This window comes from Centropristis striata, chromosome 7 (assembly GCF_030273125.1).
Source record: "Centropristis striata isolate RG_2023a ecotype Rhode Island chromosome 7, C.striata_1.0, whole genome shotgun sequence".
Classification (NCBI taxonomy): Eukaryota; Metazoa; Chordata; class Actinopteri; order Perciformes; family Serranidae; genus Centropristis; species Centropristis striata.
In genome coordinates, this window is record NC_081523.1 from 34782425 (window position 1) to 34797516 (window position 15092).

Sequence of the window (15092 nt, forward strand, 5' to 3'; positions counted from 1 at the left end):
CTCTCTGAGGGACGACGAGACAATTAGCAACGTGTGTGTGTGTGTGTGTGTGTGTGTGTGTGAGAGAGAGAGTGTGTGTATACATGTATGTGTGTGTATGCGCGTTTGTGTGTGTATATGTGTGTGTGTGTGTATATATGTATGTATGTATGTATGTATGTGTGTGTGTGTGTGTGTGTGTGTGTGTGTATGTGTGTGTGTATGTATGTTTGTGTGTATATGTGTGTGTGTGTCTGTGTATATATGTGTGTTTATATGTGTGTGTGTGTGTGTGTGTGTGTGTGTGTGTATGTGTGTGTGTGTGTGTGTGTGTGTGTTTTTAGTATCTGTGTGTATGTGTTTTTGTATGTGTGTGTGTGTGTGTGTGTGTGTGTGTGTACCTGTGTTGGTCGTGGTCGTGTCGGGGAGGTAAGGCTCCGCCTCCTCGTAGGTATCTTCATCATCGTCAGCTCCCAGACCTCCTGGAGGGAGAGGAGGCACCACAGGGCCCTGCACGGACGTCTGACACATGAACCTCTGGGTCTCAGACACGGTTTGAATCAGTTCAGCAGTTTGGTGGTCTGAATTTGCAACATAACTACAGTGGTTTGTATGGTATTTAAACACATGGTTAATGTTGTCGAATTAACTACTAGATTAGATTTAGGCACCAAAACTATGAGGCCAGGTTTAGTAAAAGGATCACAGGAGGACTTCTATAACTAAACTGCCCTACAGAGTCTAACTGCAGCACCTACACAAAGGATACAACTGAAGAAATACTGCTTTAAAGTTTTTTTAACTGGCCAGCCAAATTGGTTGTAGGTTGGTAAGCGATGTGACACCTATTTCTACATGTATTGATGATGTCATTTTCATGCTCAAAATTATGACAAATATTTTACCTTTGACCCCAACAATGTAGTTAGTGCACTCTAGTTTTGCTATAAAAGGTTCCAATAGTAATGCATAAACAGAATGCAGTAACTACAATGTTGTTGTCTTCTTTCAGCTTTTAGATTTTGTTTTCAGTGAAGAGACATTTTACAAATTGATTTTGTTATAAATGTATTTAACAACTCTTTTCAAAGATGTGTGTATTTTAGACTAAATATTATAAAGTAGTGTTATATTTTTTCTGGATTTTGTAGATACTGCAATTTTTATATCATTATTTCTCTGAAATAAAGCAAAATCTATTCAGAAACCTATCACTTTGTCACAAGATAAAACAGACATCAAGGAGTTAAATTATAGTTATAACTCAATTTCAACCAAAAATGTAGTTACTGCAGTAAGGCTGTGTAGGGCAGTATAACTGTCCAGTGTGTTTTTTGAATCCAAACCCTGATTTGTTTTTTCCAAACCATAACCAAGCAGTTTTTATTTGATTCACAACATTAACCACATGTTGCAAACTGTGACCCAGTGTGTCGGTTTGTTTTTCACCACCAGGAAAGAGAAGGAGAACCGGCCGCCACAACATTTATTACTCTGGGCTGTTGGAGCAGGACACCTGAACCAGCAGGTGAACTGAGTGAGAGGAAGTTTGTGCTCACGGTTAAACATCAGACCGGATGTTAACACTTTAAACACTCTCACTGTCTCTCTGCTAAACTCCAAACTACTGAGCTGAACTCAGCCAGAGTTATGTAAATTAGTTGCATATGAAGAAAATTTCCCAGGAGAAAGAGTTTGTGTATGTGTGTGAGTGTGTGTGTGTGTGTGTGTGTGTGTGTGTGTGTGTATTGTGCCCATCTATCACGTAGACCAGATGCTAATCGGCCGCCATCAGTGACCACTTCCTCCCTCTGCACAGCTCTCAGCCAATAGGAGGACAGATAGCGGGGAGATGGCCTCATATGTAAACACTGAACATCCTGTCACTCCCTCCAACACACACACACACACACACACACACACACACACATGCGCGCAGTAACCCTGCCGTCTCCTCCCTAACCTCAGGAGGACTCAGTCTGTCATTACTGACCCACATCACAAACCCTCCTCCTGTTATCTAAAATAAAAATGCCTTTTTTTCTCAAACCTCGAGGGGAACCATGGAGAGGTCAAGAAGAGCAGGAGAGGGAAAAACATCACTGAGCTGCAGGAACCATACGGTAAAACACTGGAAGGAAAAGCAGCATTCTGCACATCAACATGCATCTTTTTTCTCACCCCGTTGGTCAGCCACACAGGCAGGTCCTGAGGTAAGAGCAGCTCTGAGGACCGGACGCCTTCTGGAAACAAGCACACACATCTGGACACATCTTTCACCTTCTACTTCACACATTACACTGTTTAACATAAATATGTATCTTCTGTAGAATAAAGTAAATGGGCTCTCCTGGCATATATGATTATTATGATGAGTTAGTCATGTTTTGTTGGTAGTTGACCATTAGAACCTCCAAAGAACGCTCAGAACCTCCTTCATGAACATTAGAACCTCCTAAAGAATACTCAGAACTTCCTTAGAGACCATTAGATCCTCCTGAAGAACATTAGAACCTCCTATAGAACACTCAGAACTTCCTAAGTGACCACTAGAGCCTCATAAAGACTGCTCAGAATTTCTTTTTTGACCATTAGAACCTCCTAAAGAATGCTCAGAACTTCCTTATTTACCATTAGAACCTCCTAAAGAATACTCAGAACTTCCTTAGTGACCATAAGAACCCCCTGAAGAATGCTCAGAACTTCCTTAATGACCATAAGAACCTCCAAAAGAACGCTCAGAACTTCCTTAATTACCATTAGAATCCCCTGAAGAATGCTCAGAACTTTCTAAATTACCATTAGAACCTCCTGAAGAACACAGAACTTCCTTAATGACCATAAGAACCTCCTAAAGAACACTCAGAACTTCCTTAATTACCATTAGAACTTCCTGAAGAACATTAGAACCTCCTATAGAACACTCAGAACTTCCTAAGTGACCACTAGAGCCTCATAAAGACTGCTCAGAACTTCTTATTTGACCATTAGAACTCCTAAAGAACGCTCAGAACTTCCTTAATTACCATTAGAACCTCCTAAAGAACACTCAGAACTTCCTTAATTACCATTAGAACTTCCTGAAGAACATTAGAACCTCCTATAGAACACTCAGAACTTCCTTAGTGACCATTAGAACCCCCGAAGAATGCTCAGAACTTCCTTAATGGCCATAAGAACCTCCTAAAGAACACTCAGAACTCCCTTAATGACCATTAGAACCTTCTAAAGAACACCCAAAACTTCCTTAGAGACCATTAGAACATCCTAAAAAAACACTCAGAACTTCCTTAATGAACATTAGAACCTCCTAAAGAATACTCAGAACTTCCTTATTGACCATTAGAACCTCCTAAAGAACACCCAAAACTTCCTTAGAGACCATTAGAACATCCTAAAGAACACTCAGAACTTCCTTAATGAACATTAGAACCTCCTAAAGAATACTCAGAACTTCCTTAGAGACCATTAGAACGTCCTGAAGAACATTAGAACCTCCTATAGAACACTCAGAATTTCCTAAGTGACCATTAGAGCCACCTAAACAACGCTCAGAACTTCCTTTGTGACCATTAGAACCTCCTAAAGATTGCTCAGAACTTCCTTAGAGACTATTAGAACAACCTAAAGAATGCCTCCTAATGACCATTGGAACCTCCAAAAGAAACAATACACAACCGAAAGACCTGTAGAACCCCCTCCCTGATGGTTAATACTACCCAAAGGACCCGTGGACCCTCCTGAATGATTGGAACCTTATAAAAGACTTTGAGAACCACCTCAATGACCCCTTGAACCTAGCCTCTGACCAATCCTAAAAGATATCCAGAACCACCTAGAGGAACCCCTAGAACTTCCCTTTAAAGACGCAAGGCATTGAATGACCAAATTATACCAACATATTCTCATTGAATGTGTTTGTTTCCAGTTCAAATGAAAAGCTTTTACTGGGCCGTGTGCCTGTGATCTGAGCCCGATGTCCCAGGTGTATCTGTTATCTGTCCCAGGTGTGTCTGTTATCTGTCCCAGGTGTGTCTGTTACCTGTCACAGGTGTGTCTGTTACCTGTCACAGGTGTGTTTGTTATCTGTCCCAGGTGTGTCTGTTACCTGTCCCAGGTGTGTCTGTTACCTGTCACAGGTGTGTCTGTTATCTGTCCCAGGTGTGTCTGTTACCTGTCACAGGTGTGTCTGTGACCTGTCACAGGTATGTCTGTTACCTGTCACAGGTGTGTCTGTTACCTGTCACAGGTGTGTCTGTTACCTGTCCCAGGTGTGTCTGTTACCTGTCACAGGTATGTCTGCTACCTGTCCCAGGTGTGTCTGTTACCTGTCACAGGTGTGTCTGTGACCTGTCACAGGTATGTCTGTTACCTGTCACAGGTGTGTCTGTTACCTGTCCCAGGTGTGTCTGTTACCTGTCCCAGGTGTGTCTGTCAGCTCGCTGCTGGATGACGGACAGCTCATGATCATGTACTCAGCATCTTCCACTGGAAACACACAGACAGGTCTGTCAGCGTGTCTGACGCTCACATGTTCACACAAAGATGAATCGCTGGAAAAGTGTCATCTACTCCACTAAACAATGCATCTTCTTGTTGTTTTTTTTAGATGCACATAAAAGTTAAAATATTTCAGTGTGGGTGCCTGGAAGCCTCATGTACCCTGAGACAAACAGACCTAGTGACTGACATTTCAGCTCAACTTGTTTCAGCATTTGACTTATTTCAAATGATGTTACTGTGAATATTGAGCAGTAGAAGCATCAGGTGTATGTGAGTGTTGTTACCGGGAGTGTCGTTGGTTTGCAGTTTGGACAGAAGCTCGCTGATGGATTTCTTCTGAGCCTGAGCGATGTAACTCAAGTTCTCTGAGTCCAGAACAGACAGGAAGGACGGCAGGTCCCAGATCAGCCTGGCCAGCACTGCAGACAGACAGACAGACAGACAGACAGACAGGAGGACAGACAGACAGACAGACAGGAGGACAGACAGACAGACAGACAGAGAAAATCACCATCAGAGTTTATTGATGAGTCGTCCTTTAGCTGCAGACAGGGAAGTGATGAGTAATGTCTGATTACATCCAGAGTCTCTATCAAACGGTCAGCCAGCTGTGGGATGTAACTAATTACATTATGTAGAGAGGGAGGTACCTCTACTTTTCATGCTACTTTATCTTTATAATATAAAAAAAAAGGAAATATTGAACTTTTAGTGACTAATTAAGCTACACAAATGAGGATGTTTACACAGAAAACATGTGAAAGTAAAACCAAACAACTTTTAATCAGTTGACAGAATGATCAGGACATTAACTGGAAACTGTTCTGATAGTTTAATAGCTCCAGCTTCTCGGATCTGAGAAGAGATTTGCTGCTTTAAAGTAGTTTTACACCATTTTCAAAAGCTAAAAACTTTAGAGTGACTTTTTTTAAAATCTATATTTATATTTAAGTGATCATGCCAAATATTAAGCCTCCCTATCGTACCTATATCTGGCTAAGCTGTCATGCTATAACATATACAAATATACATTCTTGTATAAGGAGACAACATTGTCATAAATGTTAACATTTAACATTTATGTATAAGCTAACATGCTAAACATTACATATTGCCTATGCACATTAATTTAATATACTAAATATTAGCCTGCATACATCTAGAAGCTAAAATACACAAATTTTCAACCGAAATGTTGTTAGGATTACATGCTAGAATTCTAAAATGCTAAATAATCTTTCTGTTTTTTTAATAAAATCAAAGCAAAAGTTAAAAAAAAAATAAAACATAATAAAACATAAACAGCTGATCAGTTTGTGTGTTTGTGTGTTTTCTGACGGTGTTTCCGCTGAGTTTGTCGTCAGCAGGTTGATGAAACATGACAGTGTGATGAAGTCGTTGTGTGTTGGTGAGATGAATGAAGCCGTTGTTTCCCTCTGGCTGAATGAATACTGACTCTGTGTTTCAGAGGAGCAGCGCTTCATTTTATTCACTACGGATAAAAATACACAAACCTGTGATTGTCCTTGGCTACGGGTTTAAAAATTAATCTTATTACGCCTCAGTGTTTATAATGATGTAATCCTGTTTGTTGTCTATGCATAAGATTTTATCAAACTTTTCTTAGGTTTCAAGTGTTATTAGTATCTCTTTACTAAAAAGAGCCTTACGGAAATTTATAATCTTAAGAATAAGCCATCTGGCAGAACTTGATGTTCTGAAGCTAAAGGTGAGGCTGAGACACAGAGGCTGCTGTGTGAGAAATAAAACAGGTGATTTATTCTGTTAATGAAACACTGAACTGAAGTTTCACATCAGATACTCTGATGATCTGGCCTTCACATGTTCACTGACACACACTGATAAGCTGCTGCTAATGTTTAACACAGAATAAAGACTGTGTATGTGTGTGTGTGTGTGTGTGTGTGTACTGAAGGTCCCTTTACAATGACTGCGAAACAGGAAGTTGTCTTTAGTGGAAATGAACTGTGCTGCAGGAATATTTACAGCAGTTTCTTTATGAAGAGGGATTAAATGTATAAAACCAGTGTTTCATCTGTTCAACTCATGAAATATTCAACACTTTGTGTAAACACCTACAGAACCTGTAGAACCACCTCAGTGACCACTAGAACAACCCAATGAGACTCTTCAATGACCACTAATGCATCTTTAACAATTTATAGAACCTCTACAGCTGACTGAATGACCACCAGAACTACCAATAGGAGCCTTCTTCACACTAAAGGACCAGTAGAACCTCCTCTGTGACCACAAGATTCCTTAAACACAGCAAGAACCACCTATGGGACCCCTAGAACATCTGCACTACACTTAAAGAGTCCTTCAGTCACCATAAGGACTCTGAGACACTCCTTGATGTCCGCAAGAACCCTATGAAGAAAAACCCCACCTAGGAAACTTGGAACCACAAAATGACCTCTATGGGTACCATCTGAACCTCCTACAAGACTCAAAGCACCCCCTAAACAGCTGTTTGTTTGAATCAGGTGTGCTCCTGATTGGTTAGAACAAACATCTCCAGCCATGTGGCCCTTTAGTTTGGAACTGTCTGCCCTAAATACTCTGACAGCATGACAAGAACCACCTTAGACACCCATAGAACCTTCTTAATGTCCATTACAACTTCCAACAGGACATGTAGAACCTCCTGAATGACCCTTAAACCCTCCTTAATGATGATTAAAACCTCCTAAACAAAACATATAACCACCTAAAGACCCTCTTCCCTGACAATGAGAACCAATAAGGACCTCTAGAGTGTCCTCACTGACCATGAGACTTCCAAGGGGATTACAACCACCTAATAGACCCAAAGAATCTCCTTCATAGCCATTACAACTTCCAAGGGACATCTAGAACCTCCTAAAGAACGCTCAGAACTTCCTTAATATACATTAGAACCTCTTAAGAATGTTTCAAACTTCCTAAGAGACCATTTGAACCTCCTAAAGATGCTCAGAACTTCCTTAATGACCATTAGAACCTCCTAAAGAACGCTCAGAACTTCCTAAATTACCATTAGAACCTCCTAAAGAATGTTCCGAACTTTCTTAATGAACATTAGAACGTCCTAAAGAACGCTCAGAACTTCCTTAATGTACATTAGAACCTTTAAGAACGTTTCAAACTTCCTAAGAGACCATTTGAAGCTCCTAAAGAATGCTCAGAACGTCCTTTATTACCATTCGAACCTCCGAAAGAACGCTCAGAACTTCCTAAATTACCATTAGAGCCTCCTAAAGAACGCTGAGAACTTCTTTAGTGACCATTAGAACGTCCTAAAGAACACTGAGAACTTCCTTAGTGACCATTAGAACCTCCTAAAGAAACAATACCCAACCTGTAGACCTGTAGAACCCCCTCCCTGACAATTAATACTACCCAGGGGACCCGTGGACCCATCTGAATGATGATTGGAACCTTATAAAAGACTTTGAGAACCACCTCAATGACCCCTTGAACCTAACCTCTGACCATAACAATCCTAATAGATATCAAAAAAACCACCTAGGGGAACCCCTAGAATTTCCTTTTAATGACCACCAGAACCTCCAAAACCTCCTCAGCGACAGGTACAACCTCCTAAAAGACTTTAAATGCATTCTAAACTTTTGAACCCAGGTGGAACCACCGAGAACATGAGCGGTTAAAGTGGTTTAAAGAGTCTGAACAGGATTTCTGTTGTTTCCTGTCGCTGAGTGAATGGTCCTGAGAGGTCTGACTGGACAGTGAGAATTATCATCAGAAGGAGTTGAAAATGTGGAAAATGTGCTGGAGACAGACAGGGATTGTGTCCCGCTCCATTCAGGCGACAGAGTGAGTCCAGTCACTGCAGGGCGAGTGGGAGAACGAGGTTAAAGTTTCTCATTAACTCGTCTCTGCTGCCTTTAAGGGTCCCACAGATCTGCTTATCACCCTGCTGCTGTTTTAAACACTGAGCTGCACATACCTCACACACCCACAACACACCACCATCATCATCATCATCATCATAATAAACAACAACAACAACAACAACAGAAAGACTGGTTTCACACAGAAGATCTGCTGCAGGACTGGAAAATAAAGAGTTTGTGTTACTGAACGCTGCTTATCTCACCATCAACATTACTTCCTGTCTCTGGCTTTGATGCTGCAGAACACACACACACACACACACACACACACACACACACACACACACATGCACACACGCGCACACACACACACACACACACACACACACACACACACACACACACACAGTGAATAACACCCACTGTCCTCTTGGTAAAAGCAGCAGCAAAAACAGACGTCAAATCAACAATCAAAACTTTAAAAACTATAAACAAACTTCAAGAATTCACAGCCATGTTATCTGTATTTCATTACATATTTATGACACAAATGTGTGTATTCATGTATTTAAAAGTTTTGCTGATGCTTGTTTTTGGTTTGAACCCAGAATGAATCTCTCTCTTCAGTTTGTTGTTTTGACATTTTCTATTAAAGAATACATTTTAAAAAAAGTAAATTCACTATTAAACTGCCCAACAAACTAACTTATTAACTGATAAACACAGTCTTACTCAGTTGTTAAAGATGCCTCTACCATTAAAAATGACTTAAAAATGTAATTAATTTCAAACTTAAATACAAGTTTTCACTCAAATGACACTCTTTTCCCCTTTCAAATCAGTCCAATAGTTTTCTTTTATGTGTGTAGTTTTGGAGATGTTTGTTTGAGAAATCTTGCTAAATATGACTCATAATGCACAAAACACACTCTTCTTCGTCAGCTGAATTTTGAAGTTTCAAGCTATGTTTTGTGACTTTCTGCAGCTGATCCTGGAACCAGCTGAAGTTAAAGTAAAGTGAGTGTGTGTCTGAGGGTGTGGAGCAGCTTTCTCTTTCATCCTCCGGCTGGTAAAAATAGAAGAACATTTACATTAGTGAGCTGCAGAGAGAAGCAGAGCGCTGGCTGCAGTCAGCATCTCCTCAGCTAACGGCTTCATTCATATAAAGCAGGAACTGGTACTGAACTGGTTATTGAAGCCTCCCATCATCTGACGGAGGCTCACATATCTCAGCTTCAGTCTTAATCCACACGGAGCAGAAAGGTTTCACAGAAAATCATCCAATAAAAGTTTTAATGTAAATGTTTGTTTCTAAGGTAGGCAACAATATATATACATATATATATATATATATATATATTTTTTTTTTATATCGTCCAAGTTTGAAAAGTATTTAAAATGTCAGATGTATCAAGAGGATTGACTATAATTATGAGAAAAGGAAATGTATGTGTGTATGTATATATATATTTACATTTATTTTGAATAATAATAATATTGTATTATTTTTATTTCTATTTGTATTTTGTATGTGTTGTAGCTATGTTTTTCTTAATGTATTATGTTATTGGTTGGTTTAAATAAATAAAAATTTAAAAAATGGGGGAAAAAAAAAAAATATATATACATATATATATATATATATATCATTTTCCCCACTCTTTTTTTATGATATATTTTTTAACCAACCAACAACATTATTCAACCAAGAAAACATACCCACCACTAAATATATATATATATATATATATATACATATATATATATATATATATATATATATTTCCATGGAGTGCCACTCCTATGATAAAATAAAATGAGCATTATTTGAGGAAATGTAAAATACACATATTATAATAAAGCATCATACAGAACACACACCCTGACTGTAATTAAACACATTTATGAAGATATTATAATACTGACCAACTCTGAGCATTGAATAAAGAAATTAAGCATTTATTCTCTGTTGTTCATTGATAAATGTTTCTTAAAAAACAGTTTGCATAGAGAAGCAAAAGTTGACTTTTCACCAGATTTCTGATAAAACATTAATTTACATCTTTCTTGACGTTTCCATTGTTTCCTGTCAGTTTTTTATGAACTAACTGAAATAAAATCTGTCTGTTTGTGTTTTAGTTCCTGGTGAAACTTCCAGACTTCCAGAAGGTTTTCTCCTCAGAGAAGATGGAGTCATGAAGCTGAACGTGACCATGATCGTCACTCACACAGTTAGTAATGCAACAAAAATGTTAAATTGTGGCTCTGAGTGTAAACAAACTATTAGCCGAGTCTCCTGAGAGCCGCAGGAGGAGGAAGTGATGCTGAGGATGAGGATGGTGGAGCAGAATGGTAACAAACAAACACTCGTTTTAAACTCAATAAGTTTTTATATTATTCAGATGCTGTGAGAGAATCTAGTCCCCCTAATTATCAACTATAATCTTGTGTTTATTACCCACTTTAATGTATTGACATGTAAATAATTTATTTATTTGAATTTTACTTACTTATCTGTCCTATTTTCTGTCATTCACAGCTGCAACACCCTGATTTTTAATCAATAAAAGCTATTATATGAATGATGAATTACATGACATACATGTCCAATTCACATATACGTTATATTCACATAAACATGTTATTATTTAACATTTCACAAGTGAAATCTTTAGTGGCTTGAGCTTAATTGTTCTTGCAACTATTGGTACTTTTATTTAATATTCTTCTATTTATGTATCAAATGTCTCTATTAATCTGTACTTCTGTCTGTCTTTGTGCTGCTGCAACACTGGGAAAACGAATTTGAAATCATCATTTGAAATGGCAATTTATTTGTTTTTCCATCGATTTTTGTATTTATTTATTTTACTTTAATTTCTCTTAGTCTTTCATTAGATTTCTTTTAATCTTGTGCCACCCTGATTATTTATCTATTTATTTAAATGTCTCTATTTATCTGAACTTTTTCCTGCTTATATCTTATATGCAATAATTTATGAGCATAATATTGCATCAGATTCACATACAGGAACATGTGCAAAGTTTTCTATACATTTCATGTAATATTCAGAATAGATAGCCATTGATGTGCTACAAGAAGATTTGTATTAAATGTGATATTTTTTCTGCACATATCAAATATTTGAAACCTTCTGCAGCTGAATCCCGTTAGTGAAACCTCATAGTTTAATTTATGCTATCAGGTGGTGTCAATACATTTAAATATGATGTTACTGTATTTCTGCGGTGTTGTATCTGTTCTACGTTTCTGTAGTTGTTTAATAAAGGGAACACTTACCTTTCTGTTTGTCCATGTCTGTCTGTCTGTCTGTCTGTCTGTCTGTCTGTCTGTGGTCTCAGTAGATGATGATCTTCAGTCTCATTTCTCCAAACCATCAAACAGCAGAAACAGAGAGAGAGAGAACAGATTTCCTCCTCAGTGAACTCTCTCTCTCTCTCTGTCTGTTTGAAGAAGTTTCAGCTTCAAGGATCAGGCCCCGCCTCTCTGTGACATCATGAGGGAGGAGAGAGAGAAAGAGAGAGAGAGAGAGAGAGAGAGAGAGAGAGAGAGGCAAGAAAGAGAGAGAGAGTAACAGAGAGAAGAACGAGAGAGAGTGAGAGAGGAAAGAGAGACAGAGAGAGAGAGGAAAGAGAGAGTAACAGAGAGAAGAGAGAGAGGAGAGAGAGAGAGAGAGAGAGGAAAGAGAGAGGGAGAGGGGGATAGAGAGAGAGAGAGAGAGAGAGAAGAGAGACAGAGAGAGAGGAGAGAGAGGAAAGAGAGAGGGAGAGGGGGGATAGAGAGAGAGAGAGAGAGAGAGAGAGAGAAACAAAAGAGAGACAGAGAGAGAGGAGAGAGAGGAAAGAGAGAGGGAGAGGGGGGATAGAGAGAGAGGAAAGAGAGACAGAGAGAGAGGAGAGAGAGAGGAAAGAGAGAGTAACAGAGAGAAGAAAGAGAGGAGAGAGAGAGGAGAGAGAGAGAGAGAGAGAGAGAGAGAGAGAGGAAAGAGAGAGGGAGAGGGGGATAGAGAGAGAGAGAGAGAGAGAGAGAAGAGAGACAGAGAGAGAGGAGAGAGAGGAAAGAGAGAGGGAGAGGGGGGATAGAGAGAGAGAGAGAGAGAGAGAGAAAAAAAAAGAGAGACAGAGAAAGAGAGGAGAGAGAGGAAAGAGAGAGGGAGAGGGGGGATAGAGAGAGAGAGGAAAGAGAGACAGAGAGAGAGGAGAGAGAGAGAGGAATGAGAGAGAGAGAGCGAGAGAGGACTGAAAACTATAAACTGCATGTAAATCTGTTTCACAAACTCTGATTCTAAAGAGGTTTGGATGCTCTGTAAAATATAAGTACTTAAAAAACAATTTTATCAGTTTGAACATTAAATATAATGTCTTTGTACAGTCTTTAGTTGGATATACGTCAAAAAGGTTCAGGTATTTATGGCAATTAACTGCCATTCTACAACATCTCAATCATCATATTTCCCCATATCTGCTTCATGTCCTTTTTAAATAATTTAAATATACAAACATTAACAAAGCTGCACTGAGTAAAAGAAAACAAGTGACAAGTAAGACATTTACATATTCAAATAACTGTCATTATAAAGCAGATGGCATATAAATGAATCCAAATATTTCAAATGTGTTGGGTAAAAATTGCATATTGCGTCATAAAATGATAGTTACTTACATATAAAATGTTACAAATAACTGCAGTATCAAAGTTGATGCATTTTAAACACATTTTACTGTAAAATAAGCTGTAAAATATGAAGTTATTATAAGCTGCCTCAAATACTAGTAACATTATAAAAGCTGTTCTTTACTGCCGTGTACTGCAGTGCCTGGATCCTCCACCAGGAGACAGTCAGCATGCACCAGATTGTAAACAACAGATATAAATATTGATCATATGGATGAAATAAAGGCTTCAGAAAGTTATGCATCAACATGGTTTTATAGTTGTTCACATCCTGTTCAGTTTTGGACAGATATGGATATATATTCTAACAAACACTATTAAATTAAATTAAATTAAATTAAATCTGAAGGATGTTACTGCCTAATTTAAATAACAATGTTCATTCACTGAATTTTATAATCAATCTCACGATCCTGCTGGAAAATTCCATATATAAAAAAGTTGTTCTACTTGATTTCATGATATTAATGCAACATGTAAACAATATAAGCAATTAATGCTGATCTGTCGAGTGTTTAATATTAATTTGCTGTCCAAATTAGACTTTTCTCTTTTTGTGTCATGTGGTTCTTCTGTGATGTTATTTTGAAATTAAGTTGTCTGGCAGTAAACTATAATAAACCTCAATTTAAAAAAAAAAAAAAGAAACAAATGGCCTTTTAGGGTTTTAACTACATGTATCTCTCCACTTTACAGCTGTTTTAACCGTTAACTACATTATCGGTCGTTATCTAACTTAGATTGTAGTTAATAAGGACATTTTCCACATGTATATTTTAATTTTATGATTACATTAAAAACCAGTTAGTTACTGACAGCAAAACATCACAAAACACATAATAAGCTAATGTAAGGTAACAGAGAGAAGTCCAGCTCAGCGTCTGTCCGCAGCTTTTTATTTACCGAAATAAAAATCTCTAATAACCAGACCAACACTTTTACTCTTTTCTTTTCTTTCGCTCAGTCGCTGTCCTCTTCTGGCTCCTATCGGCCACCGTAGGAGCTGCTGAACCCGGCTCCGTTTCCCGCTCAACACGATGTTACGGATTAACAGGCAACCGCATAGCTATATAAACTTTCTTATATATCTATGGGTGACCGTGTTAATTGGCGGTTCTTACTGTGCCGGGTTTGCCGGTGTCGTGCCAAAAAGTGATTGCCTGCCAGAATCTGATTTCTGGCCGCGGGAGCGCGCACGGCAGCCCGTTGAGCGGTCAGATCTTTACATTATGAAGTTCATGAATGAGATCAAGTCATATTTAGGCAGAAATAACCTTTGAGTAACTGTATCTGGCCTTCAATCAATTTTTGGCAGGTGAAAATGCCTATTTTGTGTTGTAATGGTCCTTTAAAGGGATTCCAAGCTGTCCTGTGAGCTCTAGTGTTTACGTTATGAAGCTCATGAATGAGATCAAGTCATATTTAGGCAGAAATAACCTCTCAGTAACTATACTATGCCTTCAATCAGTTTTTGCGAGGTGAAAACTGAAATAGACGTGTCTATCACTAGTTGCCATGTCTGATTTCGCTACAAACTACACTTCTTTTGGCCACAGTTGTAATAATTACGCAACAACAAACGTTAAACTTTCGAAGCCACATGCCTTTGCTATAATTACATTATAATACAGTTGTGTGTATCTGCATATTAAAACCGTTTAATCCAGAGAAAAGCAGACGTGTTTACGTTACCGCTCAACGGGCTGCCGTGTGCGCTCCCGCGGCCAGAAATCAGATTCTGGCAGGCAATCACTTTTTGGCACGACACCGGCTCCGTTTCCCGCTCAACACGATGTTACGGATTAACAGGCATCCGCATAGCTATATAAACTTTCTTATATATATCTATGGGTGACCGTGTTAATTGGCGGTTCTTACTGTCCCGGGTTTGCCGGCTGTTGTCAAGCTCAGCGGGATAAGAATAGAGTAAGTAGCTGCCCCTCTTTCTTCATTTTTTAACTTAAAAGTCAATTTTAATTCAAGACAGTTTATCTTTGGAGTCTGTCTGAGTATCCAGGTGTCACGTAGAGTAGTTATTGTCTTCGTTTAAACCA

At 38.6% G+C, this 15092-nt stretch overlaps 1 protein-coding gene across 2 annotated transcripts in view; it reads right to left on the minus strand.

The window, feature by feature from the left end:
* si:dkey-220o5.5 (actin filament-associated protein 1-like 2) overlaps window positions 1-11800 on the minus strand; it is a 20066-nt gene extending 8266 nt beyond the window's left edge. Inside the window, exons 1-6 of one of the 2 annotated variants that reach the window (XM_059337618.1) lie at window positions 11644-11800; window positions 4767-4901; window positions 4396-4467; window positions 2161-2219; window positions 381-489; window positions 1-4 (exon numbers count right to left, since the gene is read on the minus strand). The exon at window positions 1-4 is cut by the window's left edge and continues 217 nt beyond it. In XM_059337618.1, the coding sequence (XP_059193601.1) occupies window positions 1-4; window positions 381-489; window positions 2161-2219; window positions 4396-4467; window positions 4767-4901; window positions 11644-11659 (395 nt within the window). In that variant the 5' untranslated portion in view covers window positions 11660-11800. Of the gene's footprint in view, window positions 5-380; window positions 490-2160; window positions 2223-4395; window positions 4468-4766; window positions 4902-11643 lie in introns of both variants that reach the window. The other variant, XM_059337617.1, reaches the window with a different exon arrangement.
* Window positions 11801-15092: the final 3292 nt, after the last annotated feature.